Source organism: Lutzomyia longipalpis, chromosome 2 (genome assembly GCF_024334085.1).
Source record: "Lutzomyia longipalpis isolate SR_M1_2022 chromosome 2, ASM2433408v1".
Classification (NCBI taxonomy): domain Eukaryota; kingdom Metazoa; phylum Arthropoda; class Insecta; order Diptera; family Psychodidae; genus Lutzomyia; species Lutzomyia longipalpis.
In genome coordinates this window covers 780,092-795,038 of record NC_074708.1, presented here as the reverse complement: position 1 = coordinate 795,038, position 14,947 = coordinate 780,092, and the positions used below count along the sequence as shown (strand labels likewise).

Sequence of the window (14,947 nt, the reverse complement as noted above, 5' to 3'; positions counted from 1 at the left end):
CATATCTTTGGGGGACTTTTTATTTTTTAACTCTCGCGCGCGCCTCTCACACTAAAAGTACTTCTGTAGTGAATCATTGAGAATCCCCTCGAGATCGTGAATAAGGCGCTTACATCCACGCTCCACCTCTTCATTTTCATCCTCAAGAAGCTCCGAAAGGAATGGAATTGTCTCCGGGAGAAGACTCTGGAAATCCTGCCCAATTTTTCGTGCAAACTCCACACAAGTTCCCAATGCAAGAAGCCTAAAAGAAAATTTTTCTCAAAATAATTATCCTTTTTAAGTTCCCTCAAAAAAAGATAAAATGTTCTTTACCTAACTTCGGGATTTGTATGCCGGGTTTTCAGGAGAACCCCATAGTTTAGCTGTTGCCACAAATTGTCCGCTCCTGCAGCTCCAAGGCTGGCAATTGTCGTCGAAAGGAGTGTCTTGAGATTGTTCTTTTGCACAAGAGGGTTGTCAAGTTGATCAATCAATGGTTGCAGGATAATTTCGCACCTGTGCACCGTCATAAATTGCCTACTATCGTACGTACAGATATGCAGGAAAGTCTGCAAGATATTCTCAAGCAAGGTCTCGCATTTCTTTGCATCATTGGCGTAGTAGAGCTCCTCTTCCGTGGCCACTTTGGCCAAATTGCAAGAATTGAGGAGTTCAGCGGCATTCTGTACGAAATCCACAGCCAATACCACAAAGAGGGATTTTAGGGTTTTAGCAATGTGATGCGATAAGCTGAAGACGAAAAAAAATGAGTCAGAAAATATTGATAATTCGCTTTGTGAGATTAGGAAAAAAATTGTTTTGTTCAATGGAAAGTTTTCTAATTTTCTTGTTGATTTTTTTTTCCAAACAAAATTCAAAGAGAAAAGAATAAATTCTCACCTGTAGAATGTAATGACACGATCACGATTCTCCTCTTCACGTATAGCCCAATCGTAGATGCGGTAGTAGAGTGGTTTGAAGGAGCCCTCTGAGAGTTTCAGGATAAGTGACACGAGAGCCTTTACAATCCTCTCCTCAATGGCATTTACATCCTCAAGTGTTGGATTTGCTGAGCGGAATTTTAGAGCTCTCAGGAAGAATTCAGAAAGCTCAACTTGCACCATTGCAATGTCCTTTGTTGGCACATCCACAAAAGCATCAGAAAGGATGGACATTAACGGTGCTACGGCATCTGTTGCAGCTTCCTCAATTAATTGGCTGTAGGCACTATCAACAGCAGGCACGAGAATCCTCAGGGGGATGAATGAAGACACTTTTTGCGTCATTGAATCAATCTTCCCCAGAATTGAAGCAGTTTTAGCATCCTGCGGGGTAATCTTTTGCACTTTAACGCGAATCCTTGCAATCAGGGTGAGCATCTTCACGAGATATGGGCTGAGGAAAAGTGGGAGGGTGTCTATAACTTTCTGCATAGCTGCTATGATGCTCACTGTTGTCATGTCCACGGTCTCATTGTCCTGGCAGTGAATGTGCAAAATCTGCAGGAAGATTGGCATAAAGACTGAGAGCCCAGACAAGGCATGGACGCGTAGATTTGAACAAATTTCCGCAATTGTCAGTACAACGGAGGCCAAGATGATGGACTGAAGGGCTTTGTGCTTCTTTAGGATACCAATTAGCTGCATTAGGAGCTCCTTGAAGATTTCCGTTTGATTCTCCGCCAAGATCTTGGACAGAATCTTCACAGCAATGAGTGAAACTTGCTGAACAAGAGCAGCTTCGTTGTCAGTTTCCTTCTCCTCCTTTGGGACAATTGTGTCAATTATTGCACGAAGTGGTGCGAGAACTTGCAGGAAGTTACTATCATCGCATCCACGGAAGAATTGATCCTTTTGCTGAAGTTTATTAATCAGCAACTCAATAACTTTCCTCCGTACCGTCATGAGTTTGTGCTGAATGAGTCCATTGATGACAACGAGGAACATATCAGGTGATAGGAGGAGGATACAGTTGTCCAGGATATCGTAGCAATGATGCAGGATAACCTTCCAATACTTGTGTTGCTCCGGATGACGATCGAGAGCTTTTGACGCCTCCCCAATGAGCATTAATTCCCGGATAATGATATTTTGATAGAATGGCTTCATCCGTTGGAAGTCTTCCCCATTCATCTTTGCAACTTTCGTAACAAAATGCCCTGATGATGTTACATTACTCACAAATTGAATTGTAATATACTTAAAGTGCCGCATTTGCTTATCTGTTGCCCCCTCGAGATTAAAAAGCTTCACCTCCGTGGATTTTTCCTTGTCAACACTTTCCTTTTGCTCTTGCAGAATCTTCTGGATGCGCTCAATGAGCTTCGTGCACGTTACAACCACAACATCCGGAGGAAATTCATTGGCAATCGCAAGAGCAACTTGAAGACGTTTTGGGAGCTCCGCAGCAGCATCCTGGCGGGAGTCCTTTTTGACCTTTGTACCCTGTATAACGTGACTCCCAAAGAGTATCTCCAAGAAGAGCCAGAGATTCTCATCAGGACCCAAAGTATCGATGAGTTTGACGTACATCGGCAGACGACGGTGTTCAGGCACATCGAGGATGATGTCGACGAAAACATTGAGAACTGGAGCAACGACAAATTCAGCTTCCTGCGTGGGTTTCGTTGAATTCTTCTGCACAAGAATGGGAATAACGTTCTCAATGATATTCCCAATAATCTGGAAGCTATACGCATCATCTTGACGGACAACTGAGGAACCCATAAAGGTAAAAATATCCATCATATTGTGCAAAACTTGCTCAGGGATTATCGATGAAACAAAACAGATCAGCTGCAGTGCATGATGATGCGTCTGTGGGTTATACGAAGCCCTTATGCATTGAACAACTAAATCAATCTTGAAGACACTCTCATTGACAATATCCCTGTGCCTATCCTCAATATCTTGGCAGCTTAGCAGGATGGAGGAGAGAACAATTTGTTTTGTATACTCCACGGGGCTTTGCTCCTCAAAATCCACACATCGCTTAAGGATGCCAAAGAGTACGCTCAGGAGAACCTTCATATTTGCAATTTTCTTCTTTGTCTGAATGAATTCGAGCATTGTTACGCCCATTTGCCATTCCTTTGTCTTCAAAATATCCACAGATGGAACAATTTTCGGGGTTTTCTTCTTATCTCCAGCTGGGATTTTTACTTTTTGCATTTCCTCCAGGATGTTTTGCATGATCTTTGCATCAAAATCAATTCGTTTAACAAGATTTCCCAATGAGGCAACAACTTCGGGGACCTCTGAGAACGTTGCAATGGACACAATGAGTTGGAAGAAGTCTTCTTGGTACTTTTCATTGAAAACTGCAAACATTTCGGTGTCAAAGTTATCTGCAAAGGCCATTGCTGGTGTTGCGGGAGCTTCTTCTCCTGTTGCAGCATCTGCCAAGAGGGTATTACTCTTCATGATTTCCTCAATACATTCCCATGTTTTGGGGTACTGACTGATCCCTTTAATTGTGTCCTGATTGAAGCGTAGAATGATCTGTCTGACAATCAGCGATTCATGAGCAGTTAGGGCACCTCCGGCTTGCTTTATGACAGCCGTTGCAACCGGAGCGAGTTTACTCAAAATTTCAGCGTCGTTAATGTGCTCAAAGATCCGAAGAAGATACCCCTGAATATGCCTCAATTTGCAACATTCCTGCCCTGCAAAATCCAAGCAGGAATCCCGCACAGATGCCAAAAGTTTCTGCTCCGAAAACTTTCTCTTCTTCAACTCAGAGCGATTTGGAGCGAGAATATTGTAGAGGATCAGGGAAAGTTGCTCATTGTCCATTTCTAGCTCTTCCTTCTGTTGCAAAAGAAGCTCAGCGAAGAGTTTAATTCCCGGAGCAGAGAATCCCGCGAGGATTTCCCACGTTTCAATGACACTCCGGCGAATGATGGGATTTTCATTGCAAAGTCCAATGAGGAATTTTCTCAAAATGCCATCGGAGATGTTGTCTGGTGGGGAAGATTCGAGAATTGCATTTGTCAGCTTCACAGTGCGAAGTTGAAATTCCGGAGAGACGATGGATTCGCTGAGGGTGTGACTGATGAAGAAATTAGCTAGGAAATTGAGCTTCCCTTCCGGAGAAGATGAAATTTTCTCCAAGAATCCCTTCAGAAGACCTTCGTAGATTTTCTTCGTTTCCTCCTGCTGCAAACTCCCGAAGAATCTCTTCAGGAGAAGATCAAACAGTCTTATTTGCAGCTCCTGCACAGGTTGGAGGGTCTCATCTGTGAAATCTTCTGCTCCTTGGAAGTCTGTGCATCTAATGATACTCTCAAAGCACTGAGAGAACAAACTCATTGGGAGTTTATTGCTGTGAATGATTTCATGAGACTTCCGGATGTCTTTCTTGACAATCTCCACGGTGTGGAGGGATTTGGAGATAATGTCCAGGAATTGGAGACTTATTTCGGGTGTTGCAGCCTCCTCGAGAGCGGATGCAACAAGGAGAAGAGCATAGAATTTCTGTTCACTGCCCATTGATTCAATTTCAATGTGTCGGAGCAAATCTTTCGCTTCCGGAAGTCCCAATTTCTCCAGCAAAACCTCATGGGCACCATAACGGTAGTCCTCAGCTGTGTCTGATTTTGTTTTTTGGATCTTCTTGAGGCATTTCTGCAGGAAAGAGCTCTGAGAAGCAAAATGAGAGTTGAGAATGACTTTTGTCAGCTCCAGGGAGTCATTGCTCTTGGGGAAGATGTATGGGAAGACGGCGATGAAGATTTTGTGGAATTGCTCAGTGTTCCAATCCGTTGAGCTGGTTAGATGGTGAATGCACGCCAATTTGGCTTTATTCCAATTGGCCAGGGTAGCAGATGAGCGACTGAGAATGACCAGGAGACGCTCAAAGAGAACTTCCGGACCCATAAGGCTACAAAGTGTCTCCTTGGGGAGCTTCAGCACCTGCTCCACGACCTTGGGGTTGTCATCCTTTAGCCTCTCAGCCAGGCTATCCTTCAGGAAGTCCTCATTTTCATGGCTAATTGTGATTTTTGTGAAGTTCTTCACGAGATACTTTACAGCCTCCACGCGGAATTTTGCCTGATGGTGGTAGAGCTTCTCGAAGACACTATCCTCCCCATCGCGGAAGGAGACTTTCAGGAGGAATCCCAGGACGGCTTTAAGGGCTGTTCTGCGACCCTCAGAAATGTCTTCCGTGCTGGACATGATTTGCTTGATGACGGCGTCGAATGTTTCCGGATATTGACGTTCGAGGGTTTTCAGGAAGTTCGAGTACCACGATGAGACATCCATGTTGCTCTCACTCAGGGGAATATCGCTCTCATCGCCTGAATCAATTGTCACAACTTCCGGATGTTTCTCCCGGAGGACGTAGCTACTGAGGGCACACCGGATGACTGCTTCGGCTTCCTCGTTGGTAAATCTCACTTCAAGGAGGAGATTTTCGCAGAACTTCTTGCAAGCCACGTAGTTTTCCACCTTCTTCTGGACACGTCGTAGTGCGAGGGCAAGCACGGGAGAGATGAAACGATCCACCTGCACGCCCTGACTCACCAATTCACCGAGATGTTGGGGAATCCACGTGGCCTGAGTGACAGAAGTCAGAGCTTCCTCGGAGATTTGACTGAAGTGACTCTGTTGCGTTTGATAGATCAGCACAAGGAGCATCGTGGCGTCCATTTGCAAGCCTGGAGGAGCTGCCATGGCAATGCGGGAGATAATCTTGTCCAAACTATTGGGGGAAATGGCTGTTTTGCTCAGCAATTGCCCTAGTACCATGTACGAAGCAGCTGTGAAGTCAAGCACATTTGCAGATAATCCCTTCAGCAGGGCCGGAAAGATGGCAATTACATGATTCTCCGTGACATCCTTGACACCCTCCAGGGCCCCAATAACCGTAGTTGTGTAGAAACCAATCAGGGCCTGAAGGGTGTACGCCCTGTGTCCGTGTTCCTTCACAGAATCCACCAACATCTTCCCAACAAATTGCAGGAAGAAGGCATCACTCCCCGCATGATTCATAATTGTTTGCTTACTCAGTGGTTGCCCGCTCTTCTTTGTTCCCTCCAACCAGCCCCATTTCTTCTCTGCCCCCTTCAGGTCCAACACCTGAACACATCGTACAAACATCCGGGATTCGTAGAAGGGCAAAATTGCCATCAAAATCTCATCCTGATTGAATGACTCCACGTGGAATCTCCGGATGAGCCATTCAATGCACTTATGCGTGGCCTGGAGCATAAAATACGGCGACAGGCGAATGAGGAAACTCTTAATACTCCTATCTAGCTTCCTGTTCACCTCACTGTCCTCCACAGCACGCTCCAAATCCTTTGCCGAGCGATCAAACAGGGTCGTGGCGAACACCTGAAAATCCCCATTGAGCGCAATCAGCTCTTCCAGTCCACTCAATCCAATTTCATAGATTGTATCCCTATCCTTGTTGGCAGCATCCTTCTTCTCAAACAAAATCGAGGGCTTCTCCTTCCGGTCAAGCAGAAGCTGCGAAGTTTGCGGCCTCTGAAGCCGCTTCAGCTGCTCCGCCAGGGATGTTGCAGCCATTCTAGAGACAAAAAATTCAATTAAATAACATTTTGCGAACGATTTTAATCAATTTCTCACCTTTTCTCACTTTTTTCTTTGCTAGAAAATTCAAGAAAAATAAGAAAAACTCTGAAAAATATTTTGTTCCTCGCTCTGTTTTTGTAAACACGTGCGAAATTGACATTTAGCGCATGAGCGAGATGGATATATTTCCTTTTGTTTGTTTCTCTTTCAACAAAAGGGATTTTGCAACAATCGCGCATATAGTCGACAATGAAAAAGATGGGTATGGGTGTTTTGCTGTAGTTATCTCACTTACACTTTTAGTTTTTCACAACTTCTCACATTTTTTATCAAATTTTCCGGGAAAAATTGCATTTTCCTAGTGGAAATTTAGCAGAATAACACTGGAAATGCACATAGGAAACCGGAAAATCGTAAAATGTGCTCTGAAGTGGGAAAATTGGGAGTTTTTTTGCCACAAAGTTGTGAGAAAATTTTTATTTCAATTCAAATTTTCCGTTAGAAAACGCAGCAAGAATTTTACGCGGGAAATATAAAAAAGAAATCATTTTTCTGCTAAATAAAATTATTTAAAATTCCTTAGAAATAAAATTGTCTGAAAATTCATTTGAAAATTGAAAAATTTCAACAATAAAAATTCTTTTTAAATTTTTTCTTTACCGCACAATTCAAAGAAACCTCCCAAAGTGATTTTTATCTATTCTGGGATTTTCTTTTTTTTACCATCATAGATACTGACTATTCATCATTTTTGCATTTATCAGATTGCCCCGACATTTTCCTTTTCCGCCTACAGTCCGCCCATCTCCCCCCCAAAGAGCCTTGAAAGGGGGCTTTGAAGGGGAGTTATGGAAAAAAATCCTTCTCTGACAGAGCAGCTGGTCAGACTCCCACGCGGAGATATCCAAAATCATGCTGGAAAACAGCGTAGAAGAAGGGACGCACATCAACTTCATTTGCTGATCCTTCTCTTGTCAAAATCCGGCCACGTGATTTATTATCGTCCAGCATTGTGCGAATCCTGCGAGGATTTTCCCCCACACAGAAAAAAAAATTTTTTGTAGGTACTTCTCAAATAAATCCTCGGGATGGAAAGAGATTCAAAGATGGAGGGGTCCATTGATTGTCTCCTTGTGTTTGTGGGAGAGGCGTTGGGAGGAGGGTAAGAAAAATGCTCAATGAGATTTTGTACAGGAGAAAATCCTTGAAGATCCTTGGGAGGAAATACAGAGGAGGAGCTTCCACCTGCTTTCAGTAGAAGAAAATATTTTTTATTTTATAATTTATGAAAAATTGTTAGAAAAAATATTTTGTAGATGCTCCAAATTTAAGGAGTAAAAAAAAGAGAATTTTCCTTCGAAAGGGGTGGCTAAATTGCGGCATAATGGGGAATGCAAGAGTTTTCATGTTAAAACGAACAAAGATGTTGCGATGGTGGAGCAATGAACATTTAACTAAATCATTTTCTCATTTGTTTTTATGACTTCCTTTCATCCCTTATTCTTCCTCCATTATAACTTTCTTAACTCGCCTTGTTAAAAACTTTTCTCTGCGATTCTCTGTTGCCGCGAATAATAAGAAATGTAAATTTAAAGTCGACTTATGTTAGGTAAAATTTCCTTCTATAGCTGAGGAGTTTTGGGGGTTGTGGGAAAAACTTACACTAGGCAGCAAAAATACAATAAGGGGTGGGTTGTGGGAGGATGCACGATGGGAGCTGTGAGATAATGTGCTGCTGCTGCTTGAGCAAAAGTCACAGAATATGTGGGGGTTGGGGGTGGTTAAAAAGTTGTATGGAAGAAAATATTCACAATTGCCGAGTAATTTTGCAGCAATGGTTTTGTCGGGGGGTGGATGTGAGATTATTCCTGGGGTGTGAGAAAGCACCCACGAGGATGAGCAATGTGGGGTTGGGCGTGGAAAGCTTGGGAAAAGTTTTTGGGAAAATTAACATGTAATTGAAGAGTAATAGAGTCTTCGCCGCAAAGTATTTTCTCTTTCGCAACAAGAGAAGAACGTCAAACTTTCTTTGCACACACCACTCTCGAGGGGGTTGGAAAATAATTTTAAAGTGTGATTATTCTCCTTCTTTCTTCGCTTTTCTCCCCACCATAGCCCCCCGCCAGTTCTAAAATTTTCCCACACTCACAGACTCCTTGGGAAATGCGTGAGAAAGTAATTAAGATGTTTAAACATTGAAATGAATGCAATTTGCACGCCTTGAATGTTCTTCTTTCGTTGAGAAAGTTCTTCAATTTTAACAGTTTTTTTCTTCTCTTTCTAAAAGAAATTTTCGCAAGAATCGCAAGAATCATTTTATCGACAGATAAAAAAAAGCTCCAAAGCTCTTGCTAACTATATGTATATTAGGGTAAATCTGATGGCTATAAAAATTACAAAAGATTAACCGAAATAAATACAATTTTACTCGAACACTTAAAAGAAAATATCCCTCAAAGCAAAGAAAGATGAAAAGATGTACATAAAAAAGGCACAAGAAATATTATCTGTATGAATTATTTTACAATCATCGTAAAAAGCGTAAAAGCTCAGGGGGTAAAGAAACCCTCGTAACGCGCAAAACCACCCCCATACACACATGCCATAAGAAATGGAGACTGATTTGGAAATTCACTTGATATAATCCCATTTTTGAATGGAATTTTTATGACATATGAAATTGACGAATGTCCGTCTCTTTTATTATTTATTTACCACCTTTTCTGACATATATGAAAATATTTACTGTATGCCAATATTTTACAAACAACCCCTTCTTCGTTCCATTTTTTCCCTTGCCACCCCACACCCCCCACAATTTTGCCTTCTTCGCTCCCAAAAGTGTATGTATGTATGTATTTTCTTGAGTATGTTGTGAGTAAGAAAAGCAAAGAAGAGACGAGAGGAGTTTCCAATTTTTATGAATATTAAATAAAGTGATACGTTCCTCCCAGAGTGACAATATTATGGATAAAGGTGCACTGTTAGAAAGCAAATGTTAAAAAAAAAACTTTTGCAATTAAATAAAATTAATAAAAATTTTACTTAATATTTTTTAAAACTAATCTCATGCTGAAAGAGTCAAAAACTGCAATAGTGACGTAATTTTTTACATATTTAAGTAAATCTTTGCCGGCTTTTCTTGACTGATCTACAAGATTAAATGTGTCTCGATTTTTACTCCAAATTAGGAATTTTTCCATATATCAGAGACTAAACTCCTTTTCAAAGAAATTCCTTCAAACTTTAGTAACGAATTTAATTTAATTTAAAAGAAAAATTAATTCCAAGCTTATTTTAAGTATGAATAAAAATTTTCTTCTTAACTCTCTTGCTATTCACAGCAGGAATACACTTAAAAACGTTCAAAAACTTCTATTTTTCTTTTTCCACTTTCTTTTTTTCTGACAGTGTACCCGTGAGGTGGGAATGTCGATATATAACCATTTCGAATGACTCTTTTGCACATTTTCCTGTTTTAATACATTTACTTTTCCCAAGGATATTTCCACCACTGCATGCCATATCCCCCTGGTTTGTTGAGAGGGCAGGAGTTGCTGGAGATCAAAATGGGGATGTGATGTGGGGGTGGGTGGTAGAAATGCCCAGGATGGAAAATGTCACGTCTCGTGGAAAAATATTCAAACGTACAACCTTTTCTGGTTCGGAAAGGCGCACATCTGTGTGCTTATACACATATGCCAATTTTTTTTGCGGCAAAAGGGGGACATCCCATCAAAATATGACATGGTATCGGGGTAAAAAAAAAGTGTTCATCTTTTTCGATTTTATTTCATCATACAGAAATGCTCTCATCCCCCCGCTCACGTTTTCCTTTCATGCAATGATCTTTCAATATGCATTTGCTTCGAATGTCGATACATCGTGAAATAGATTGCTCTCACATCCCTCGTCTAGCTCTTGAGTGGTGAGGGGAGGGGGTGGTGATGTTGGTGATACTTCCACCATCATCTCGTGGGGACAATATCGGCAGGTGATGAGTGAATTTCTTTTCCCGCCCCCATTCTCTATTCATCTGAAGAATTCAATTGCTATCCATTTTCCAAGATGGGTGACTTTTTGGAGTCAATTTTCGTAAAATGTGCCGCACACTTGAGACTTCCGGGGGGCAGGGGGTTGTCTTGATGTTGCCGCCCAAGAGCAGCTCAAGCATAGAGAAAATATATACGTTGTATGGAATATTGAATCCCCACCGGTGATGCGAATGGACAAATAATCCATTGGATAAATAGTGAAAATATCAAATGACACACGTTCGTTTCAAAGACGTGTGTGTGCGCGCGGAGAGAGAAATATGTATTTTTACCACCCTCATCCTCCCACTGTTTGGGGAATTGATGGAAAATTTTTGAGACAATGACGTTGCGGGATATGGATAAAATTGTAAATTGAGAATTGGTCCAAAAGTGTTTGGTAGTAAAAAGCTTTTAGAGACGACACTGTCGTTGGTATTTTGTCTGGACATTTGTAGAGGGAAAAGAGAGAAATATTGCATATTTTTTCCTCGTTTTTCATCTCAATTTCCCTTCAGTCTCTGTGTGGAATTTTATTGCTCAACCCGAGGGAGTTTCCACCCCCTTCCACCCCAATTCTTTGTATATATATTTTGCATCTTCTTTTTGAATGTCTTTTTGCGCAAAAAAAGGGATTTTCTAATATTTTGTAGCACAAAGCTAAGAGGAAAAATTTGTCATTTTTTCGAATAATTTAAAGAAAATTCTTTGACTCTACAAAATATTTATACGATTAAAAAGAAAAATCTGTAGCCAGAGGGAAAGAGAGAAAAAGTAAAAAGATGTTACTAAGAGGGAAAATATATAGGTATCTACGCTCTATATAGCTTGAAGATCAGACAAATCCATACACACATTCTCACATATGATCCTTGATTATTTTTCCTTGGAGGCCAACACCACTGGAATACTAAAGAGGAAGACATTCTGCAGAGCAGATTTCTTTTCCTCTCTCCATCCCATTTCAGAGGTTCATTCTCCCAGATTCATTCAACTTATAAGAACACTGTTTATATCTCTCTCACTGTGTGTCCCCCACCCCGCATTTCCCCCCCTTGGGGTCCATTCACACTAAATATTGTAGAGGAAATTGCTGGGGGGGAAAGCTTTGGGGTTGGGTTTGGAGGGGCATACCTCCCATGAGGGCAGCAAAGCAGTGACTCCGAGACCAGAAGTGCCGTGATCGAATCTCCGTGGAAAATTTCGTATTCCACGGGAGTACCCTCAACGTCGGACTGATTTTCATTATACGAAAAAGAAGTACATAGGTACGATATATGTATGGGTTAGTTTCACAACAATGTATCCCTCTGGCTCCACAACCAAACTCTCCTCTATCTTTTGGCTTCTTTTTTTGTGGGGGGAATGAGGAATTTTTCTTCATCTCTCAGCCACAATTTTCTGGAGCAATCTTTCGGGGAGATTTGCCTCAGCAGCTAAAATTGATTGGGGTACTTCTGCTTGAGTGATTTCTGCAAAATCCTTCAAGGAAAATTTCTTCTTTTTCTCAATTTAAAACACCAAATTTTTGATTTAAAATATTTTGGAATTTATTGATTAGAATTTTCTTCATTAAATAGAGCACAAATTGGAGTTCTTTCTCTATCGATTTCTATAACCAGAGGGTGCAGCTAAATTATGTAGAGATTGCTTTTGTGAAATTTTCAAGAATATTCAGCCAAATGATTGCTGTACAAACTCTCTCTCTCTCTCTCTCTCTGCAATGGGTAAAAGCCAAATTGCATTTAATGAATATTTGAAGGTAATACCCGCGCGGTGGTGTATTGGAATCCGATACAATTGGAAAATATCCCAAAGTCACGAAGAGGATGCAATTGTTGGTACGATAAATTACATTGAATGTCTTCATTGAATTAAATTCTCTCTCACAGTATGAGGGTGCTATATTTCTTCTTTTTCTACCATCCCCCCATCCACCTTCTTCAGCATATGTATATAGCATTTTCTTCACCACGAATTAGCAATGATGGGAAAAGGCATCAAACTCATTGTTAGCATCAATTTACAATTTGATCTCAATTTCCAGCACACATCGCGCATTTTCTTGTGCAACAATATGAAAATGGTAATCAATGAAATTTATCCATGAGCCATTTGGTTGGAACTTTCAGTGAATAATTCGTTCTTGTTCCTCCGTTCCTTAGACGTGGACGGGGGGGTAGGGAGAGATGGAGAAGAGCTGGTGTGTGGAGAAAAAAAACTGGTAGGATAATGAAATTTACATATTGTCACTCCTTGGAATGGATATGACGCGCGGAGACGCCATCAGACGCGTGTGCATCTCATTGGGGGGAGAGCGGGTGGAAACTCACAAAATGAAATTATCCTCTTCCTGGTTGTTTGATTCGATTTGTCAAGGAGACTCGAACACACTTTGAATATCGGATAAGGTTTGAATAGCGCGAGGTGTTCTTGTTAAATAGGGGGGTGGTAAGTCTCTTCTTATAAAACTACATACAAAGTATTTTTTAGCCAGAGAGTTGGAAAACTATTTAAAAAAATATTTTGACAATGAATTTGGTCATTTTTTCGAAATTTTTCTATTCTAAAGAACAAATTCAAATGATTTTAATTAAATTCTACCATTTTTAACTTCTTTTTTTCTTGTGATTTAAAGAAGAATAAGAAGAGAGACAATTAAAATTGATTTGTTAATTCACACCCCCACGTTTAATTTCTTCTCTCCTAATATCACAAAAAGCGATCCAAGACATTTTCTCACACACAGACACCTCCCGTCAAATACTTCGCCCCCAAATGAAGAGCAACACAAAATTCATCAATATTCAGGGAACGTAATTTTTTTTTGCTGGAGACAAGAGGTGGGGTTTTTTTTTTGAAAAATAAGGGGCGGGTGGGTGAACATGATACGTGTCAATTGATAAATTGAAGATGGCAGAAACAATGAAATAAATACCATTGTGATATCAATTTAAGGAAGAAGAAAATATCTGTGGGATTATTTGAGTAACAAAATTTCAAGAAAAGGTTTATTTTGGAATTTATTCACTTTCCTTTAAATAGTTAATTACGTAAAGGAGTATATCCGCTTTCTCAAAGAAATGTCTCTTATTTGGAAGAATAATCAGGATATGCAAATTTTAATAGATATTCCTAAAAAAAAATACTATGAAATCACATAAGACATTTTCCATTTTCCTCTGGGATAAAACAATCAAAAGATTGTTAAAAAATGTAAACTATGACGTCATTATTGTGATTTTATTGTCTCTGTCTGTATGAAATATTTATGCTTAAGATTTGTTGTTGATTTTTTTTATTATTATTATGGGTTCCATCCATTGAGATGATTTCCCTTTGTTGATTTTGACGAATTATTTTTATCATTCGATGATTAACAGAGGCAAAAAGTACAGTAGTGACGTCATTGTTCACATTTTTTGGTCAAATATTTATTAGGTTTTTTCAAAGAAAATCGAAAGTTTCTTTAACAAATTCTTTTTATTTTATTTTATTCTTTAAAAGAATATGAGTGTTTCATTTGTTAAAAAAAACGAGAAACGATCGTTAAGAGTAACTTTTAAGCATTAATTGGTTGAATCGTTAACACTTTTTCTTCTTAATGGTATTAACTCGAGTTCAAATCCCGATCTGAATTTTTTTCTTAGTGAATTCTGCAATAAAAACTTACCTTGTTTATTGATTTTTCTCAGGATCTTTCTCATTGATGTAGAAAAGCCAAGATACTCGTGTGATAAATGAAGAAAAACCGCATTCTTTTCATGGTAAATTTCCCAAAATAAAACTTTTCCTTGAAGACAGAAAGAAGAGGGAGAAAAATATGGAAGAACTCACCTTCATTGTCACTCTGTGTGTATCCATAATATGCCAAATTGAAATTGAGCGATGAATTGCAAAAGAAGGATGAATTTTAATTTAAGCGGAAGGTAGTAATTGAGACAGATTGAATTTGAATTGACTCTTCATCGTATCGGAAGAACTTAATAATATGCCACACAAGGGAAAATATTGCCGATGAGTAAACATCAATTATGGATTATTTCAATATTGGATCATTAATATCGGGAGAGGAAATTGATTGTGTGGGGAAAGTCGTGAAAAATGATCTCACACACATTAAATTCAGCGACGCTAAGTGATTATCAATGAAATTAATCAAATGGCGTTGGGCTGAGTTGTGGGTGTGGCTCCCGTCAGGTTCCTATGCTGAGAAAGAGAGTGTAGGAGCTTTCTTTTTTTTTTTTTCTTTATGCCAAAGAAGATTTTTGAGGAATTTAATAACATTCTTGTGATCATATATAAGAGAAAATTTAATAAAGTTGCAAAATGCCAATAAAAGTCCCTCATGCAATAAAAACTGATGAATGTGTGGTCAAGTAAAAGACTTGC

At 39.8% G+C, this 14,947-nt stretch overlaps 2 protein-coding genes across 2 annotated transcripts in view; one reads left to right on the top strand and one right to left on the bottom strand.

The window, feature by feature from the left end:
* Window positions 1–14,947, top strand: part of LOC129788401 (N-acetylgalactosaminyltransferase 7) — a 783,634-nt gene that overhangs the window by 266,155 nt on the left and 502,532 nt on the right. The window lies entirely within an intron of this gene.
* LOC129788380 (HEAT repeat-containing protein 1 homolog) lies at window positions 3–6,671 on the bottom strand. Its single transcript, XM_055824356.1, has 4 exons — window positions 6,576–6,671; window positions 883–6,516; window positions 316–732; window positions 3–244 (listed from the first exon to the last, which is right to left on the bottom strand). The coding sequence occupies exons 2-4, from the start codon at window positions 6,513–6,515 to the stop codon at window positions 52–54; spliced, it is 6,243 nt and encodes a 2,080-aa protein (XP_055680331.1). The 5' UTR covers window position 6,516; window positions 6,576–6,671; the 3' UTR covers window positions 3–51.